Source organism: Cebus imitator, unplaced genomic scaffold (assembly GCF_001604975.1).
Source record: "Cebus imitator isolate Cc_AM_T3 unplaced genomic scaffold, Cebus_imitator-1.0 Scaffold541, whole genome shotgun sequence".
Taxonomy (NCBI): domain Eukaryota; kingdom Metazoa; phylum Chordata; class Mammalia; order Primates; family Cebidae; genus Cebus; species Cebus imitator.
In genome coordinates this window covers 970,466-992,669 of record NW_016107856.1, presented here as the reverse complement: position 1 = coordinate 992,669, position 22,204 = coordinate 970,466, and the positions used below count along the sequence as shown (strand labels likewise).

General features: G+C 36.9%; 2 protein-coding genes across 4 annotated transcripts in view; both read right to left on the bottom strand.

The window, feature by feature from the left end:
- Positions 1 to 22,204, bottom strand: part of ATF6 (activating transcription factor 6) — a 197,304-nt gene that overhangs the window by 66,638 nt on the left and 108,462 nt on the right. The window lies entirely within an intron of this gene.
- Positions 2,925 to 7,798, bottom strand: LOC108293603 (proteasome activator complex subunit 3-like). The gene has a single exon (XM_037733670.1). The coding sequence runs from the start codon at positions 4,219 to 4,221 to the stop codon at positions 3,442 to 3,444; it is 780 nt and encodes a 259-aa protein (XP_037589598.1). The 5' UTR covers positions 4,222 to 7,798; the 3' UTR covers positions 2,925 to 3,441.

Sequence of the window (22,204 nt, the reverse complement as noted above, 5' to 3'; positions counted from 1 at the left end):
GCTGAGGCAGGAGAATCTCTTGAAACTGGAAGGTGGAGGCTGCAGTAAGCCAAGATTGCACCACTACACTCCAGCCTGGGTGACAGAGTGAGACTCCATCTCAAAAAAAAAGCACAAAAAACAGAATACAATGAGTACTACAAAACCATATTATGGGAATTCAATGAAATCATGGGGATTTAATTGAGTGTTCAAATGTTGCTCCTTGAGGAAAAGCCTAACTGCCTATAGGTTCTCTCAAGGCACAAGAGATACGTTATTCTTTCATCCAGATAAAAACACTGAGTAAATGTCTCAATATTCATAAGATGTCAGATCTACCCTCTATTTGGTTTATAAAGCATATGGAGTACCCCTGACTTGGTAATACAGAATATTAGTATTAGTCTCTCAGCAAAAGCCTGGATATGATATTTAGAAGGCATGCATAAGGGGTATTCTAGCCACCCATTCCTGTAAGCATTCTAAGTTCCAAGACCAAGTTGCACTGTGAGAAGGTTTGGCTCACAATGTTTAGCCTCTCTCTGAATGGCTTTTACTGAATTATACATTATGAACCAGATGACAAATCAATAAAAAGTTTACTAGGAGTCTAAAAAATCTATATCTAATGGAAACTCACATCTCCAAAATATACCACAGTGGCAGATTTTGGCTCAACTCCAAGGATCATCTTAGTTACCTGAGAAATCTTAGTTCCAACTCCCAGATTCAAGCAATTCTCCCACCTCAGCCTCCCGAGTAGCTGGGACTACAGGCACACATTACCACGCCCAGCTAACTTTTGTAATTTTTGGTAGAGACAGGGTTTCACCACACTGGCCAGGCTGGTCTTGAACTCCTGACCTCAAGAGATCTGCCTACCTTGGCCTGAAATTAAAAAGCACTTAAATTGACCACATGGTTATCTATTAATGGTGAGACCATTTGGTAATTCTATATAAAGACTATAAAATAAATGTTGCCTCTAATAACCAAAGAAGAATTTTTAAATAACTCAGTAATATTTAGGAACTCCAAACCATAGTTAATGTCTGTAATCCTAGCACTTTGGGAGGCTGAGGCAGGTGAATCATGAGGTCAGGAGATTGAGACCAACCTAACACAGTGAAATCCCATCTCTACTAAAAATACAAAAAATTAGCCAGCCATGGTGGCATGCGCCTGTACTCCCAGCTGCTTGGAAGGCTGAGGCAGGAGAATCACTGAAGCCGGGATGCAGAGGTTGCAGTGAGCCAAGATGGCGCCACTGTACTCCAGCCTGGGTGACAGAATGAGACTCCTTCTCAACATTAAACAAAACAAAACAAAACAAAAAAACTCTAGGCCCAAATGTTTAAGAAGTCTGAAGTTTAAGAACTTTAAAATTAAGACTTGTCTCCATCATTAATATGGTTTAAGAAAGACATTTTTCACTCGGTTTTAAAAAATAGATCTACAAATTTCAATTTCCAACCAAATTTCAGTTAGTGGCTTTCATGTTTTAGTTTTAGAATTTAAAACTAAAATTACTTAATTCCAAAATAAGTTTTTAAAACCATTTCTTCAAAACACACCCATGCAGTTCATCTGTCACCTTAAAAGGAACAAAAGGGTGGCTTTAAGTCTCTAGTACTAATAATAGGCAAATGATTCATACTGGATACGATTATTTTAACACCAGTTCCTAAGTCTATTATTATAAGTTTTTCTAACCATTTGCAAGAAAGGGGAAAATCACAAAGGGATTAATTTTTGCAGAGTAGGGACTTTATAAAGTATTCCAGAGCCAACTTAATTCGATATAGAGATGGAAAAAGGTAAAAAAATGCATATAGCAGAAATCTTTAACTACAAAGGACATGAGTATTTTCTTAGTAAAAGGAATGTCTGGGATTGGAGAAAATCTATTTCAACCTGGCATAAGGCTTGACAGTTTGAGTACAAGAAACAAGCAAAAGTGATTATATAACATATGGAAGATACATTAAATCTTAGATGATTAACATTAGTTGAAAAATTAAGCAACATTTGTTCTTTCCTTACATTGTCCATTACATATTTGTGTGCAATTAAGTCTGTCAAATCGTATGAACTGATTTAGGGTTCCTGGCACTTTTCTGAATCAGAATACCTTAAAGGGAAAATAAAAACAACTCTTTACTTGAAGGGGGAGGATGTAAGATGTCTGTTAGGCAATACCTTTTGCTGTTGTTACTTTTTAAGCACCGATTTGAAAGACTCGGGCTTTTCAGAAGTTCAACAAAAGAACAATTTCACTTGTTATGATTTTTCAGGGTTTACTTTGAAAATAAAGTTTCTGCTAATCCAGTGCATGATTTTTCTAATCTATATAGGCTAGAATAGACTCATAGCACAGTAATTTACCTTACCTGAAAACGAAATCTGGAAATGCTGAACTTTAAAAATACCAACCATATAGTTCACTGTTGAGAAGACAATGGCTTCCCCTCAACGAGGTACGAAAACGCAAAGCCACATTTTAGAGCCTTTAAAGAATGACCTATATAACATGAGAGATAAATGCTAATGAGGGACTATAACAAATATCTTAAAAGACAAAAAGAAACAAAAATGAAAATCAACTGGGGGAAAGTATTATGGGATTCAAAGCTTGATGGATTTAGCAGAGACTTGAAGAGACAGATGGATACACAGAAGAAATTCTAAATTGTGTAAAAGGAAATGAAGATGCTGAGATGGTAGAAAGTTACAGAAGGAAGTCATTTTCCATCGATTCCTTTTCATTCTAAGGGAAGTGGGTATCCATTGTTTAGAAGAAAGAAAATCTATTACTCTTTGCTCATTTTTCTTGCATATCAGAGTTGAAAAGTATCAAGTGTATCAGTCCATCTGAGGTAGGAAATTATCATCTGAATTGTCTACATCCGCAAATTAAAGTTCAGATAAGCACACTTAGGCCATCATAAAATTTTATAACCAGTTTTATTTCAATCTGCTAAACTGGAGGCATACACTGACCTAAACATATCCCTTTAAACTCCCTTCCTTGCAAAAAAGAAAAATGATGGTGTAAAAGGAGCATTCTGAAGTTTGAACAAAGTTTAACAGACAGCAGAACTTTAGGAAAAGCTTCATTTAAATTTCTTTTAAGCTTTAGTTTTTTAAGTAAACCCTGAAACCATTAAATGTCACCAACACCATAATAAAGAAACCTTGGCCAACATTCATCTACAAAGCTGCTTTTAAAAATGGCAGTCCTTTCTCCTTGATGGTTTGTCCCCATTCTCCCCACAAATGGAAAATCAAATGAAAATTACACCAAAAGATCATTCAGTATGAGGGTAAGCTGTATGAAATTCTAAGTAATAACGCACGTTTCCAGTCATTTCACCACCTGTGCAGTCATTAATAATCAGCTTTCTAGCTGCCTAAACAGCTCAGCCAACTCCTGAAGGCAAGTGGGGTAAAGAAAGGCTATCAGTATAGGTTATCAGTGTTGGTGCTCCGAGGGGTCTTGATCTTCTCGAAGTTTTTAAGGATTACATCATGCAAGGTGGCATACTCGTTTCGTAGGTGCAGCAGGATCTGGCGCACACTCAGATACTCGTTTTCATCCACCTCTGCTACAGTGCGGCGATAATCTTCCACTTGCGGGTACTTCACTATTTTGGATACCAACTTGGCCCGGGTGTTGTAGTAGGTGGAGAAGCCGCGTAGGTAGGAGGTCGCTGTGCTCTCCACGGTCCACAGCTGGTCCACAGTGTCTTCCTGGATAGACACCCCGAAGTTGTTGCCGTCCTCCACCTTCGGGATGAGCAGCTGCACCCACATCCGCACTGTGTTGCATTTCTCTCTCAGCAGCTCGATCTCAGGTTTTACCCGCTCAATCAGCTCCACCAGATGCTGGTTGCTCCGCAGAAGCTGTCCCTCGCTGCCAGGCAGTGCCGGGACCTTGATGGAGAACTGGGTCTGCAGAGGCGGCAGATCCCGGTTGGGCCCATCCCCCACGGTGACTGGGGTGTCCAGGGGCTCCGGGGTTGGCACTGAATGGATTCTGGGCAGGTCTTGCAGCCGGAGCTCCTGAACTTGGCTATCCAACTCTGAGAGCTTCTGAGGAAAGAAGGTGGACACGAGATCCTCGGCTTCCTGGGCGATACGGGCCCGAAACAAATCTACTTTTCTCTGCATGTCTGGCTCTAGCTTCAGCGGAAAAGCCATGGCTTCTAGAGGCGCCGAGCTTTGGGGTGGACACGACATGGGTTTTTCTCCCCCTTGGCCGGCTGTGCTTGGGCCTCGCCGCCGCCACAACTCCCAACAGACCACTCCGGAAATTATGTCATAGGGTCCTAGAAGCCCGCGAGGCTGGAGAGGAAGTGGTGCAGCAGAAGCCGCGCCCCCGCCCAAGTCCTCCAGACACCTCCGGCAGGCTGGCGTGCGTCCCCGGCCCTGGCAAAGCGCTGTGTGCTGAGGTTCACGGCCCAGTCCGCTAGAGCATCAAGGACCACGTGTTAGGGGAGACCAGCAGGATCTAGTTCCCGAAGCCGCCATTCTACCTACCTACCGGCCTGGCTGGCGGGGTGCCTCACTATGAAAGGCAGTTCCAAAGAATGTCGTTTGAGATAAGCATTGTGAAGACGTGTTAATGACAAGGCGGCACACTTCATGGGAGCTCAACAAATCGACAATCCCTGGGTCAAAAATATACAATCCCTTGTGAAAAGAACCTCACCAAATGGGCTCTCCAGAGTAAGGTTCCCTTTTGGGGAGCCATAAGTCAGACCTTTACAGGTAACATGAGCCTAATCCTTGCTTTCTCCGTAGAAAATCAGCAGTGGTTCATTTCACTGTGGTATTTAAATAATGTTAGCAAACTTCCGAGATCTTCTATGGCTTACTTCATACGACTTTTAATTTACATTACAAATGTTAAGTTACATGACTCTTCCTAAACTCAGCTTTTTTGGGACGGTGAACAGAATTTGAATCTGGACTCTAGATTAAAGCCAAATTTCCTGACTTTGATAACTACATTGTGGTTACAGAGATGAATACCCTTGTTTTTAGGAAGTACATTATTAAGGAATAAAGTGATATAATGTAGTATTTAACCTATTTTCAGATGGTTCACAAAAACAAATTGTATGTGTGTAAAGAAAAAGAATGAGGGAAAATGTTAAAAACTGATGAATTTGCAATAAAAGGTATATGTAAGTTCAGTATTCTTGTGACTTTTCTGTAAGTTTGAAATTATTTCAAAATGAAAAGTAGAAATTATCTTTTCCCTAAAGGCTTTCAGAATTACAAAGACAAATTCTGTGCTCTTCTAAAATTTCATTCTACTTATTTATATTCATCTTCCTTCCCCTGAAATATTTTCCTTTTGTTTTTTTAACACCACAAAGTCCCTGCTTTTGACTTTTATAGTAAAATTATTGATGTTTAAGTCAAAAAGATTCTCAAGATGCTCTAGTACAGTTAGTTTCATGTGTAACTGTCACCTCAGACTGTAAACTCCAGGTCAGGGGCCAAGTCTTGATCCGTTTCCATTGTATCTGGCACAATGCCTGGCATGGAGCAGACGCTGAATACAAGTCTGATTAAATGATCTTCAATTAGTAAGATTTTGGGTAACCATAACTTCCCATGATTTAGAACTCAGAAGAAAGTGTCAACAAGACAAACATATTATAGCTTGGGTTCCCCAGCAAGCTGACTCTAAGAGTGTGTTTACAGGAATTTTATCAGAGATTGTTCTTGTGATAAACACCTGTACTTCGGTACAATGTCAAGGCCTCAGTGGACCCCACAGGAAACTGGGAAATGTCCTTTAGGGTTGTCTTGAGTTGAGACAAGGCAATTCCTGAAGAAGGCTTTCTGGCAGCAAGACTTCCAGATGTTGGGAAATAACCCTTTAGTCCTGAAGGGGAACTTGGGGAATGCATTATAGCTTTAACTATATACATGTGCCACATTAGGATACCTATACTAACAAAGCAGCAATTTGTGTTCAAGACAAGTATGTTCAGCCCCAATTACGAGTTGAAAACTAAAGATGGTTTCTGTGCTCAGATTGCTTCAAGGCTTGTAGGAATGTGATAAAGGATGTGGTGGAGAGAATTATATATGGCTGTACATGAAGGAGGGGATCAGGGTGTATATGTATGTGGTTGTATATACAGTAGAGGTACTGGTAAGCTGCATCTCAAGGTATAAGGGAAAGTGTCAGGAAATGAGACAGGAGAAGTAAGGAACAGCTCATAGAAGCTGGCCCCTGTATGCCATGCTTAAGGAACTTGGATTTAATAGACGCCAACCAAAGAATTTAGGCAGGGAAAAATACATGATGGATGATATGAAGGGCGGAGGTGGCAGACGTGGATTTGAAGAAGAGACTAAAGGAAGAGAGACTGCTAGACTGCTGCCATAATCCAAACGAGAAAGTATGCCTCATTTAAAGCAGTGGTGATGAAACTGAAGAGACCGATCGAGAGAGCTTTATAAAGTAAAATTAACAGTACTTGGTGATAGTTTTGGACGTAGAGAAATGAGAAAAGGTAGAATTAACCACTATGTAACATTTTTTTTACTTGGGGAAAGAATTTTTATTTATAGTTACATTAAACCTCCCCCAAGAGATGAATTAGATATACATACGTTTTTACACACTCATATTTACTACATTCAAGCTAGGAGAATTTAGATAAGGCTATCAAACAGAAAAGGAAAATCAAATCTTGACCGCAATTTTCCCAAATCCTGATCTTCTTCATAACTTTGGCTATAAAAGATTACTATAGAATTATTGTGGAAATTCCCTTTTATGCCCAAAATATCCTCAATGGTATATATGGTTTAACAAATGGTTACTCTATTTTCAAAAAGTATTTCTAGTTGCTCTTTTAAAAAAGCAGGAAAGTTTCTTCCAATGATTAATGCAGCCATTTATATGGAATTATTTTCTTTAGTTGTCTGATGATAGAATATAAAAATCCTTTAGGGGATTCAGCTGTTCTTATTTCTGGTATGATGTAAGAGTTTTATTTATTCACATTTCCTGTTCTTGTTAATGCGGGTAATGGTTGATAGGAAAATAACAGCTCCTAATTTTTCTTCCCTCATAGACCCTCAGCAATCAGCAGTTGTTTTTTTAAAAAATTATTTAATGCACTTGCATGCCTTGATTTGATCCATGAAATTAATACTGAAAGCTAACAGGTGGTGGAATGTCAGGGACAGCTGTGTAGAGTATGGTTTTGTTCAGGTCAGTTTCTCCTTTTTCCACAACCCAGCAGGATTCATCATGTACTGGTGCCAATAACTGACACACCACTCTTCTTTTAGGATTACTTACAGATTTATGGCTTGATTTGTCCTTTTATATGTCCTCCAACTCTGAAACCCTGTGAAGAAGCGATTCTGTGGTCCTATGTGTGAATTCCATTTATAGAACTATTCTAGGCAACATGTTATATCACAACTATTAGACATAAATGTAGCCTCGAGATATAGATTGGGATTTAATCCTCCAAATATATATTTATTTTTCACTGATTTCTCTGTCTATAAAAGGAGAAATATAATCAGTGGGACTAAATCTAAACTCTGATGGGTGGTAATAATTATCCCCTTTACAAAGTTCTTTATAAAGTTCTTCATCTCCAGGTTGCAGTGGATCTTAAGTTATCTAGACCAATGACCTTATTTACCACTTATGAACACCCTGTAGTGGGCATCATAAAATGCTTCAGGCCGAGCACGGTGGCTCAAGCCTATAATCCCAGCACTTTGGGAGGCCGAGGCAGGTGGATCAGTTGAGGTCAGGAGTTCGAGACCAGCCTGGCCGACAGGGCGAAACCCCATCTCTACTAAGAAAAACACAAAAATTAGGTGGGTGTTATGCGCTTGCCTATAATTCCAGCCACTGGGGAGGCTGAGACAGGATAATCACTTGAACCCAGGAGGTGAAGGTTGTAGTGAGCTGATACTGGACCACTGCACTCCAGCATGGGTGACAGAGTGAGACTCCCTCTCAAAAAAAAAAAAAATGCTTCATTTTACAGTGTAGTTAAGGTTGACAAATATTACTCCTCTTCCTTCATTCTTTCTCCTAGACTGCTGCAAACTAAGTGTACAGAAACAGTGTAGAGGTACTTGCTGCGCAGCAAGGTCTGTCGACTGTAGTTGCCAATTCAGTGTCTCCAGAACTGTCTCCAAATCTAATTTGTGCATGCATGACTTTAAAGGAAGAGGAAAATGTGGCACATATACACCATGGAATACTATGCAGCCATAAAAAACGATGAGTTTGTGTCCTTTGTAGGGACATGGATTAACCTGGAAACCATCATTCTCAGCAAACTGACACAAGAACAGAAAATCAAACACCACATGTTCTCACTCACAGGCGGGTGTTGAACAATGAGAACACATGGACACAGGGAGGGGAACATCACACACTGATGTCTGTCAGGGGGAACTAGGGGAGGGACAGTGGGGGGTGGGGAGTTGGGGAGGGATAACATGGGGAAAAGTGCCAGATATAGGTGATAGGGAGGAAGGCAGCAAACCACATTGCCGCGTATGTACCCATGCAACAATACTGCATGTTCTTCACATGTACCCCTAAACCTAAAATGCAGTAATATATATATATATATATATATATATATATGTATATTTATTTATTTATTTAATATAAATAAATAAATAAATAAATGAGGCGTGGCAATACAGGACTATGGTTAAGTCTATGAAGTTAGCCTAACATGTCGAATCCTGACTTTGCTGCTTATTAGCTGTGTGACACTAGCTAAGTTATGTAACCTCTCTGTGCTTCATTTTGTAGTTGTAAAACTGTATGTACACTTATCCACCACATAATGATGTATCTGTCAACAATGCATGTACTACAGTGATCCCATAAGATTATAATGGAACATATATACAGAAATCTGATACATGGCACTTAACGTTGGCATTGCAGATCAAGCAGAGGAAATGACTGATATTCAGTAATGTGGCTAAGAAATGTGTTTTTCCATATGAAAAAAAACATAAATAAAGATATACATCTAGATTTGTGTAAGTGTACTCTAACAACAATGAAGAAATTGCCTAACAATGCATTTCCTAGAGTGTATCCCCATTGTTAAGTGACACATAACTATATAAGATATTTCTAAAATTTAGTTTTTAGATCTATTTAATAAACATAAGTCAATGCTGGAGAAAATGTCTTCCTTTAAAAGGAAAAATATGCCTCTAAATGCCTTGTGCAAAAAACTACAGAGTTATCTTCCTGAAATGAAAGTCTGATCATACTTCTGTCTTCTACAGGTTAAGAACCAAACTCCTTAAGCATGGCCCACAAATTCCTTCATGATCTGGATCCTGCCATATTTTATTTCCCAGAACTGACTACATTGCAACAATTCTCTCACTCACCCTATGTGCTTACATATTCACTACCCTACTCATCCTTCTATAATCAACTCAATTGTTTTCTGAAAAATTTGATACTACCTCCTCCTTTCTTGATGAATGTAGTGCTCTTGGCACAAGTAAAACAGTGTAATATTATCTACCTCATGAAGCTGTTGAAAGGATTAAATGAAATAACTTCTGTAAAACAGCTAGGACAGTAAATGCTTCAAACATAGTTGTTTTATTTGTAATCTCAGTATTCTGCAGGATGTCTCTTTTATAGTTCCTGTACCAATATGAAATTTTGGATTTACAAGTCACTTTTCTCCACATTAATAAATTCCTTGAGAACAAGGATTTTAGCTTATTTGTCTTTATATAGCCTATGGGGTAGCACAGTGCCTGACAATAGTAAGTGTTCACTGAACATTTACTGAATGAATAAACAATGAAGCAAAATAGAATAAAATTTTATCAGAAGCTGACTAGCAAGAGATGGGACTTTGAAGCAACTTATCTGTTTATTTTTTCCTCTGAAAAAAATGTTGAATTATATTACATCATGTAAAAACCCATTTTGGAAATCTAACAGCAGTCTTCTGGGTTGAACTCTTTAGGGCTTTATACAGGAAAGGTAGGACATATATTTCTTTTTTCCTCCCGTCAATAGCATACAGTTTCACATTCTGCTTTTGACTCTGGTAACATGCCAGAATTCTACTAGTTACAGTATTACTTAGTTCTAAAAAATAGGCCTCACTTAAATAACTGGAGTTCATCTGTAGAACAGTAGTTATGCAGTACTACACGTTTGTGCAAAATGAACATACTGGGGGGTACTAGAGAGGTACACACAAGGAATAAGGGTGATGCTGGCTCTGACTCATGCTCCTACTGTTTATTTATAGCTTCTTATGGGATTTGTTTAATTTGGCAAAAATACAAGATTTCAACTGACTTGAGAGAGGAAGATGTAAGAAAATGCCTAAGTATAAAACTTCTACAGCTGAATAATAATCTGTAGCTCAGTGCTGTATCAACAGGCTCCCCAGGGGATGGTGCAAACTGAAACCACTCCAGAATTACAAATTTCATGAGCTGCAGACTTTACTGTTAAAAGTAAAGTAGTGGCTAACCAAAGATTTTATTCCTCTATAGACACCTCCATTTATAAATGCTAAATTCACTAGTTGAAGTTAGATTTAAAATGACTCTGCCCTCTTACTCTGATTTTGCTTCTCAACACTGAAACCCGTATTTTACTACATATTTATCTGTGTATTTGTTTAGCATCTGACTCTAGAATGTGGGCTCTGGAAGAGAGATTGTTTTGCTCATTGCTGGATTCCCTGTTGTGATAACAGCCAGGAACACAATGGCTATTGAGTAAATATCTTGTGGGACTAATGACAGAAAATTGATTAAATTTCTTAATTCTTTGAGGATAACTGCAGTTGGAAGAGCCTTTAAAAAAAAAAAAACTTATAAAAGTAAGGCAATTATTCAGATACTCACACTGAGTATGAATAAACTGTTTTGGGTAAAATCAATTCCTAAAAAGTTTGAGGAAGAAACCTTTTAAGCTCTAAAGATATTTCACATTTAAATTTTCTCTTAAAGAGCAACAAAACACTATTCATTTAAAAATTTTTAATTTTTTTGCCGGGTGCGGTGGCTCAAGCCTGTAATCCCAGCACTTTGGGAGGCCGAGGCGGGTGGATCACGAGGTCAAGGGATCGAGACCATCCTGGTCAACACAGTGAAACCCCGTCTCTACTAAAACTACAAAAAATTAGCTGGGCATGGTGGCGCGTGCCTGTGGTCCCAGCTACTCAGGAGGCTGAGGCAGGAGAATTGCCTAAACCCAGGAGGCGGAGGCTGCGGTGAGCCGAGATCGCGCCATTGCACTCCAGCCTGGGTAACAAGAGCGAAACTCCATCCCAAAAAAAAAAAAAAAATTTTTAATGTTTTTGTATTTATCACCGCTGTTCATCTTCTTAAAGCAGAGGAGTTGTTTCAAAATGAAAGTAAGATTCACATTTTGGTGGATGGGAAATATGCCTTTCTAGTTTTATACTTTAAAATCAGGTCAACTGCACAAAACTGCAGTAAAATAAAAATAAAAACAATTTAATCTGGACTTTCTGGTTCTAGTAAATATTTTACGTAAGGAGACACTATATTCTCCCTAATCTAGGCTGAATACAAAATTGGCCAAATAATCCTAGGAGAAGAATGGCTTTCAAATAATCAGCAACCATATATGCATAGAAATTCTGTTGACCATTTCTCTTTGCATGATAGAATATTATACATACATATTTTAATGAAAAATAAGATAAACTTTTAAAAGCTGACCCAAAAGCCTCAGACCTAAGTCGCTTCATCAGCATAGACTTGAACTGTTTTATAATCTGAATTCAAATTATCTTAGTTTCTTTGTTTTTAACAACCTGTGGATCCCTATTATATATAAAAATTCCTATTATATATAAAAAAGGTAACAGGCTTCATCTGGAAATGAGGAACAATGAATAGCAACTTTATACAATTACATTTATTAACAATTACAGAACCTATGCCAATAGAATTTTTTAAATCTATATATGACTATATGTGTGTGTGTATGTGTTTATGCTTCTAAGAAAATAATAAAGACTGCTTTTATGCTACAAGTGAAAATAATGCTTATTATATCTTATGAATGAATCCATGAAATAGTCATGTGGCTCCTATCTAATATCAATATGAAACTGTCAGACTAAAGGCTAGTTTCTTTAAATTATCAGCTGATGTCACTAAATCCATCCAAATGAATGTGATGCAATCAATTTGAGCAAACCTTAAAAACAGTTGAAAACCTGGTGTCTGCTGTTACTCAGTTTTCTGACTGTAATCTAAGTCTCTAGTTCTATAGACATCATATGAAATGAACATTGAATTAGAACCAATACAGGAAATATTTAAAAGAACTCAAGAGTCACTTTTGCTAAAGATTATTAGAAGAGATTATAGAGACTATGGAGGGAGATTCTAGCTATCTTTCTGTTTAGAAGAGCTCTTCAAGTTTGATTCTCTTTCCTCACAAAATGATAAAAGGGTAAGTTTAAATTATCTAAATCTAACCTTCATAAATAAACCCAGTTAGATAATGGGTGGCAATGTAATGCAACACTCTTGCAGTTTTAACACTCTTTCAAAACATGCTAATTTTCTGTCTGTTTATGGGTGATAAGGAAAACAATAGCATTAAAATGAACCTTTCTGGGGTGTCGGGGGAAAAAATGATTTTGCTAAATCTCACGAAAACGCCTCTCTCCTTGTCGTATCCATTTATGGGTTCTTTCTATGCAGCCATATGCTTCCAAGGTCAACCCCCTGATGATAAAGAAATATACATATCTTGAATAACTACTATGTGTTAAGTACTATGCCAGTACTTATTATTTCATTTAAACCTCCCAACAACCCAGGAAGAGTTATTAATATTACTATATTAGAGTTAAGGACATTGAAAATTAAAACTGAGATTTGTCTGACTCCAAAGCCCATGCGACCTGATTTTCTACTAAAAACAAAAATAATGCAGTATTGACCACCCTAAAAGTTATTTTCTCCACTAAACTAAAAAGTAATGACTCACAGCTGAGCGGAAAAACTTTTTTTCTTATTTCTGAATAAGCCTGTACAATACTACAGCATAAACTATTCATGTGCTGTTTCTATATTCTTTAAGCCAATGTACAGAATATGTATATGTGTATACATGCATAATATATAATATATATATAGTTTTAAAAGATTCATTCTAGAGTCTGATTCCGAAGCTCTTCTTTACCAAATTGAGGAAAACAAACTACCAATAGATTAGCCCAGAGCTATCAGTTCTTCTTATAAGAGGCTTATTTTTAGTTCTTCTTTCACTTTTCAGTGTATTTCCTAGCACTGTGTTCTATTCAGGCACATATTCTGCGTTTGTCTCATCTGGTCTCCAGAATTTTGGTTTGGCAATATCTTCGGCTACCCATTACACTTTTGCTGTAATTATCTACAGTATATATTATGTTTCCAAAGAATATATAAATAACATTTCATTGGTTAAGTATAAAGACTGGAAATTTGAGGTTGAAGAAGTTCAATCATAGGATACTGTTTTAAGAAGTTCCAGCAAAATGTGCAACCTAACAATGTCAAGGATAACACAAAGAAAACTGACAGTGTGGTAGAACCTATTTAACTTGGCTTTGCTTTAATTCTTCCTTTAAAAGCGATTAGATGAAAACACAGCACTGAAGATCATACAATACTGGATATCCACAACACAAAATGAACTTTACGTACACCTTGTACATATACAAAAATTAATTCAAAATGGATCATATGCCTAAATGTAAAACCTAAAATTGTAAGACTTTTAGAAAAAAACATATGAGAAAATATTTGTGACTTTTAGTTAGGCAAATATTTCTTAAAACCACAGAAGCACAGTCCATAAAATAAAAAGCTGACATATTGGACTTCATCAAAATTAAGAATTTCTGCCCTTTGAAAACACTAATAAGGAAATTTAAATACAAGCAACAAATTGAGAAAAAATATTTATAAGTCATGTATTTGATAAAGGACTTGTATATAGAATATATAAAGAACCCGCAAAGCTTCCTGATTGCTGAACATGAGGAGGTACCTAGAAGGTAGCCTACTTGGAGGGGCATGGAAGCTCCAAACCCCTTCCACATAGCTTGCACTGTGTATCTCTTCCATCGGAATATTCATAATATCCTTTGCTAATCATAATAAACCAGTAAACATAAACACTTGCTGGCTTTCAGGAAGTAAGTTGCCATGTTGTGAGCTGCCATATCAAGAGGCCCATGTGGCAGGAACTGAGGGTAATCGCCAGCTAAGCAAATAACTGAGACCCTCAGTATGGCATCCCACAAGGAGCTGAATTCTACCAACAATCATGTGAACTTATGAGTGGAACCTTCCCCAGTAAAACCCTGAGATGTGACTGCAGCCCTGGCCAAGACTGTGATTAAGATGAAACCCTGGAGTAGAAGACCCAGCAAATCTATGCCTGGACTTCTGACCCACAGAAACTGAGATAATAAATGTGTGTTGTTCTAAGCTGCTAAACAAAACAACACACACACATACACACATACACACAAAATCGTTAAAATGAAATCTTAATCATTAGAAAATAACCTAATAAAAAATGGGGAAAGATCTGAACAGACCTTTCACCAAAGATTTATGCATGGCAAATAAGTACATAAAAAGATGGTCAAAATTAATAGTCATTAGGGAAATGCAAATTAAAACCACAGTGAGATACCACTACACATCTCTATTAGAATAGCTAAAATTAAAAAGAAAGGCTGTATCAAGTGTTGCCAAGGATGTGGAGGCACTGGAACTCTTATTCCCTCTGGTGGGAATATAAAATGGCACAACCACTTTGGAAAGTAGTTTAGCAGTTTCTCAAAAAAAGCTAAACATATGCCTACTGTATAACCCAGCCATTCCACTCCTAGGTATTTACGCAAGAGAAGTGAGTGCATATGTTCCTACAGAGACTTCTACACAAATATTCACAGTTGCTTTGTTTGTAGTAGCTAACAGTAGAGGGTGAATATATAAGTAAATTGTGCTTTATCCCTACACCAGAGTATTAGTAAAGAAATGAACTACTGATACAAGCAACAGCAGGATTAATCTCAAAATAATTCTGCTGGAAGGAAATATATATAATTATGATCCTTTTATATATAATTTTTAAAACTATAAACTAATTTGTAGTAACAGAAAAAAGATCAGTTGCCTGGTGACAGAACAAAGAGAGGGCAGGGAAAAATTACAAAGGTTCGTGAGAAACAAAACTTTTGAGACTGATGGGCATGTTAATTATTTTGACTATGGTGACAATTTTACATATATAAGTATATACATATATATATATACACACACATATCAAAATGTGGAGTTAAATATGTACAGTTTATTATATGTCAATTATACCTCAATAAAGCTGCTAAAAATTGAATCTTCACCTTAAAAGAACACACATGGCATTGCATGGCACATAAAATTTCATTATCAATTTTAATTTTGAAGCTATGTTAAATAATAAATCTTTGCTTCATATACCAGAGAATTAGATTCAAACCAGCCACTCGAGACAGCAATCTATACACAAGGATCTCATTGTTGTTTAAAGACAGTTAAGTTTTCCAAGTGGTATAGTTCCCTGATTGCTATAAAGCGTAGCTCCTCAGAAAGCAATAAGGACAGATATTCAAGATAGGCACTAAATGTTCAAATATTCCTGATTGTAGCAGCACAAAATTGAAGTTTATATATTTGGAAAATGATACACCACATGACAAATGAAAACAGAATGGTATTATTAAGTTACATCTACAAATTATTGTAAAATTTATAGCTACCAACAGCTAGAACTGAAGAAAGGTGTTAGGGAAGAGAAGAAGATGAGGAAAAAGAGGGATGATACTTTTCCTCACAGCATTTCAGAGTGTTAAAAAAAATTTCAAAGATGCTGGATGATGTGAGCAGAAATAAAAGGTGCTGCGTAAAGATGTAATAATACAGTGCGACTATCATACATTCTAGAATATTTTTATCCCCAGGCGCTAAGATGTAATAGCTTTAAGTAAGGTGTCTGCAGAGCAGGCAGGTCTTGGCTTAGCTGATTAGTCTCCATGAAGACCTCCCAGCACAGGACAGCCCCTCCAAGATTGGTTAATGTGTGCTCTTACGACAACCTATATTTACGTTTTCATCACAACCATCGTACCATATTGTAATTAACTATATGTCTTTCATTCTCTAAATTATAAACTGCCTGAGTAGAGAGGCTGTGTCTTATTAACCAACTGTAACTCTATACCTGGTATTTGGTTGCAGAGATTTGACTTTAAAGCATACTGCATATTGGCACTCCACTAAGGCCTCACAATCCAAATATCTCTGACTAGCCCACTGGCCAAGACAACTACTTCATACTTGTGCCTCTCTGCTTAAATTTCCTGTACCTCCTCCAGTATCCTCACTTTCAGCTGATGATATCAGTTGAGATGTCCTTCACTGGGAAAACAGAGACTGCTAGAAATGTCTTCTCTTTATCTTCCTGGAACCTAAGGTCCTATCTATGACTCGTCTTGCCTCTACCATAATGTCCTGCCTTATTAGCAAAGGGCCATCCTTCCACGTGTTATCTGAATTCCACCCTTTTGCTCCTTCTCAAGGACTTCACTTCTTTTTCAACATTGCTTTCTTCCTATCTATGGGTTCATTCCTTTAAAATATATATTGATATCTAGAGTTTAAAAAACAAGACAAAACCCTACCTTTTCTCTATTTTCTTTTGTAGGCAAAAATTTTAAAATAGTTATACTGTTCTCACTTCCTTACTACTTAATCCATCTTTAACTTTTACTTTCATGTCATCACTAAAGGGCTCTTGTCAAGTATATCGGTGACTTTCACGTTGACATATGCAGTGAAAATTAATCCTTCATCTTATCTAATGTCTCAGCAGTATTCAAGAATAAACCACTTCTTCCCTCTTCGAAAGTCTCTTCTCTTAGTTTTCTCCCTATCTGCTGACTGCTCCTATTTAGTCTCCTTTGCTGCTCTCATCCTTCTCCAATTCAAAATATAATTTGGTCCTGAACCCCTCCTCTATCCATATGCTCTCTTCCTTGATGATTCCAGTATTCCCATGTAAATCCATGGGATAATGTGTACAAGCTGGCCAGGCACAATGGCTTATGCCTGTTATTTGGGAGGCTGAGGCAGGTGGATCACTTGAGGTCGGGAGTTCAAGACCAGCCTAGCCAACATGGTGAAACGCTATCTCTACTAAAAAATACAAAAATTAGCCAGGTGTGGTGGCACATGCTTGTAATCCCAGCTTCTAAGGAGGCTGAGGTGGGAGGATCATTTGAACCCAGGAGGCAGAGGCTGCAGTTAGCTGAGATCACACCACTGTACTCTAGCCTGGGAGATGGAGTGAGACCCTGTCTATAAATAAATAAATAAATAAATGTGTATCAGCTGACAATTCTTAATTCTTTTTCTTGGCTCAGATCTATCCTCTCCTGCGTCCCAGATTCAGAGCCAATTGCAAACATTTCCTTGAATGTCTCACAGACATTTCAAATTTAAATGTGTCCAAAAATAACTCTCCACATTTATACAAAACATATTACCTTGCCCCCCCAAATATTTTTATTTTAGTAAATTACTAAGTCCTTTCTACCTAGTAATTCAAGACAGAAATCTGAACACATCTAATATATTCCCACCAAATCTAGCTACAAAATGCATTTGGAATCCATTGATCACTTTGCTGCCATCATCATTTTGCCAGAGCTACTGAAAGAGACTTCTAATTGTTATCTCTGCTCTCTCTGCTTCTACTGTTAATAGCTCTTTTTCTAATGCATTGTCCACATAGCACTGAACATCCTTCTACGAACTAAATCATTCATGTTATTCTGCTGCTTAAATCCCTTCAATGGCCCTCAGAATAAAACCCAAACTATTTCCTATAGCTCCTAAGGCCTTGTGGATCTAGCCCCTTCCAATCTCCCAAACCTCATTTTCATTACTCACCCCCCATCCCATTCACTACTCCTGTCACGTTGGTTTTCTTTCAGTGCCTCAAATAAAGCTCTTTCCTGCCTTACTTAACTGCCTTTATATGTTCTTTCCTCTGCCTGGAATCCTTGCATTCACCCCATGTTTGAGATATCAGCTAGATGTTGCTGTCTGAGGAGAGCATCCTTGTTATTCTCTGAGCCACTATGTGTTTTCATCATAATACTTATTATCTGTCAATTGTTTTGCTAATTTATCTGTTTAGCACCAACTAAACTATAAGCTCCCTGAGCACAGAGGCTGTGTATTATTTATCATTGGAACCCATCCTCCTTGCATATCCCCAGAATACTCAGTAGGTACTTCCTGTAAAACTATTTTCTGAGTTCATGAAAAACTAAACCTTAAGAGAAACAAGCCTCCTATGATCTAGTAGTAGAAAAATGAAGACAGTTATGAAAACACATTATTATGGAGTTTAGTTATATGGACTCCACTACTAAAACTTCCATGTAAATACAACAAAGAAGAATGTATACTTTGTTTTGTTTTATAATAGTATTATTAAATTTTTTTGGAAAAGTTTCTAAATTTTTTATTTTATCTAAAACTTCTTATATTTTAATATTCCATAGGAAAATATATTACATATTTTTTTCTTATATTTAAGAATGAATTGTTGGCTTAAAAGATGGGAGATTAGAAAACTTGCCTCCTTAACCCACAACTACATTGTCTACATATAAGATACAAAAAAAGATAAATCTGATACATTTGAGAATTTTATGACTCATGGAAAGGTGGAATCCAGCAAAGAAACTAGTCAAAATTGTTAATAAAAAATGACCATATGTTGAAAGCCATCTTCCTCTTGTTTCAGAGGTATTAACAATCTACCTTCTTGTCTCTTTTGCAACAAAAGTATCTTTCAAATACTATAATGGTGCCAATTAAGTTGTGATGTCATTCTGCGACCAATCATGTAGAGTTCAAAGAAAAAGGAACTGGATATTTTAAACATAGATATGATGAATCCTCTAAAAGAAAAATTCCATTACAGCTTTTCATACTGGAAATGAAAAGACCACAGAAGTATTCTACATTGTAAGTTATTAATATGACACATTGACTGAAAAAGTGCATATAATAGCTGAGAGACTAATAAAATTGTGGATAATCAACCTGGCTCAATGCCTGCTGAAAATCAGTATAAGAAATCATGGCACTTTCCAGCCATGTGGTAACTCATCAAATTAGACTTAGCTGCAAATATGAAGGCTGAGTTAATATCTTAATTACAGAATTGTGCTTTTGTTTCACAAGTAGAAGAATCTATAGATTTTATGTTTTGCTTATATTCATTCAGTATGAGCCCCAAGCAATCAACAACAAAGACCCTTTATTTTCTCTTTATCCCTGAGACGGAGTATCGTTGTGTCACCTAGGCTAGAGTGCTGTAGCGTGAAGTTAATGCAACTTCCGCCTCCCGGGTTGAAGCAATTTTCCCTGCCTCAGCCTCCCAAGTAGCTGGGATTACAGGTGCCTGCCACCACACCTGTCTAATTTTTGTATTTTTTAGTAGAGACGGGGTTTCGCCATATTGGCCAGGCTGCTCTTGAACTCCTAACCTCAGATGCTCCACCTGCCTCAACCTCCCAAAGTGCTGAGATTACAGGTGTGAGCCACTGTGCCCGGCCAACAAAGACCTTTTATAGGAAAGCTTGGCAACAAACACTAACAGTACTGAAATATTCAGTGTTGAATAACTTTCTTAAATCTCATCATTTATCTTGAATAACTGTGTTGATATTTACACTGATGATGCAAGAGCAATGATGGTGCCTTAGCATGAATTAAGACAGCAACACCAAACTGTACTACATAGTTCATCATATTACTGCCCCATGTTCGTATACATGCACGTACCATACAGTCAATTTAACTGAGGGAAGTCTTTGACGAAGCAATAGAAGTTATTAATTATATGAAATCTTGACCCTTGAATAAATGTCTTTTTAATATTCTGTATGACAAAATGGGAAATACACATAAAGCATTTCTGTCGTATATCAAAGTACAACTGCTGTCTAGAGGAAAATCACTTGTGTAATTGAGCTGTGAGCTATCCTAGCTACTTTCTTCATGGAACACCATTTTTACTTGAAAGACTGACTGACTGATAAACTACAGTTGTTTAGCCTTGGATAGATATGTTCTTGAAAATGAATTAAGTGAATCTACCACTTCAAAGAAAAGTGACATATGTATGACAATGATAAAATCTGAATCTTCAAATGAAAACTAGAATTTTGGAAAACCTGAATCTGCTACCATGAACTCCTCACAATATTTAAAAACCTTTCTGATAAGATTTGTGTTAATACTAAAGAATGTGATGTTTTAATATATAATAAAATGTGTCAACATTTGGAAGATCTGTATAACTCAGTGAACCAGTATTTTCAAACGACCAATGTATGATGTTATAAAACCTTGCATAGGTAAAAGATCCATTCAAAGTGCAAGATAACCAATGGACTTTAATTTCAGAGTACTAAAATTTCACAGATTTGGTTTCCATTGTTGCAACTAACCTTTAAGAAACTAACTCTTGTTGCATTTTGGTGTAGCATCAAAGAATACCCACAATTATCTGAAAGTGTTTTAAAATATTCCTTTCTTTCCAACTACATCTCTGTGTGAGGCTGGATTTTCTTCATATATTTTGACCAAAAAGAACAGACATTAGAATCTAGCTGGCTTCTATTAAGCCAGTTATTAAAGAGATTTTTCTTAATGTTAAAAAAAAATGCTACTCTTCTCATTGTTTCTTTGATTTGAAAACCAAAAAGTTTGAGACCCACTGATTTAAGGATTTCCACTTTCTTATTACTCAGTTTGGTTTTGGACCTGATGGCAAAATAGAAGCCTGAAAGGTTAGGGTCAAATGTACAGAAAACAAGAGGATGGATACATAGACGGACATGCATACATATCTACATACATCACAAAATGTCTGCCTACATGGCTGTGACTCAGATTATCCTCATTCCAAAGTCAAAGAAAAATTATTATTTTTACTATATATCATTCCCTCTAGTTCACATTGCTAGTGCCTCCACTAGAATATTCAAAAGCTGCTAATTCAAAAGCACATTTTGGAGGGGGATAATTCAACTAACCTTTCCAAGGAACTTCAAAATAAGTATGTGACATTGACCCTCAGTAATAAAAGTTATGGAATTAGAAAAGAAATAGCTGTAAAATGTAAACTGAGTAACAGTTTACATGTAACTATTAACTGTTACAGGTAAATTGTCTATTCTGTATATTTTAGGTTAATTTTTCAAGATTTTAAGGCATATGATAATTGTTTATGACTCCAAATAAATCATTTAAAAGATATTCTATGTTGACAAGCTTATCTTAAATTCATTCCATACATGAAATAAGCACTATGCAGGGGATAATCATCCTTCTAGGACATCACAGACACATTACAGATAGGCATCTTATAGATAAAGAGCTTATTCAGTCTGGGGCTTATTCACTCCAGAGGTTAAAATGATAGCACAATCTGTTTAGCACCCTTAATGAAAATAATCTTTTTTGTCCACGTGTTACCAAGATCAGTGTTTCAACTTTGAAACACAGAGAAATTCTTACTGGGTATATAGTTTCCCTCATGCAAAATGGCACTTAGCCTTTTAAAAATGCATTTGAATTCACTCATTTTCAAAGACTGATTTCCAGACTTAACATGAGACACAGATGGCCCTGATAACAATACTCATAATTGGCCTATCACAAATTCTTTATCACATTACAGTGACTATATAAACTAATTTAGAATACAGTGACAAACTGATGGACTTGGTATCTAGTTCATTAGTTCATTTATTCATTCAATGTTTATTGAATACCTGCTACATACCTGATACACCATGTATTGGGAACAGTCATGACTAACACAGAGAGGGTTCTTACCCTCAGAGTGCTTATAGTCTGGCAGGGGAAACAGACATTAAACAATCACATAATTCTTATTTAGTTAGATACTATACTCCTACTCTCAGCCAATCATCCATCTTGCAGGCTTTCAGTGCGATGCCCATATTATGAACTGGATAACTCCTCAAAGCCTACCCATAATGAGATCTTGATAGAGATTAGCAGCAATGTGTTGAAG

What these genes read in the sequence shown, in the direction of transcription:
- LOC108293603 (XM_037733670.1), bottom strand. Translation starts at nt 4,221, where the DNA reads ATGTCGTGTCCACCCCAAAGCTCGGCGCCTCTAGAAGCCATGGCTTTT.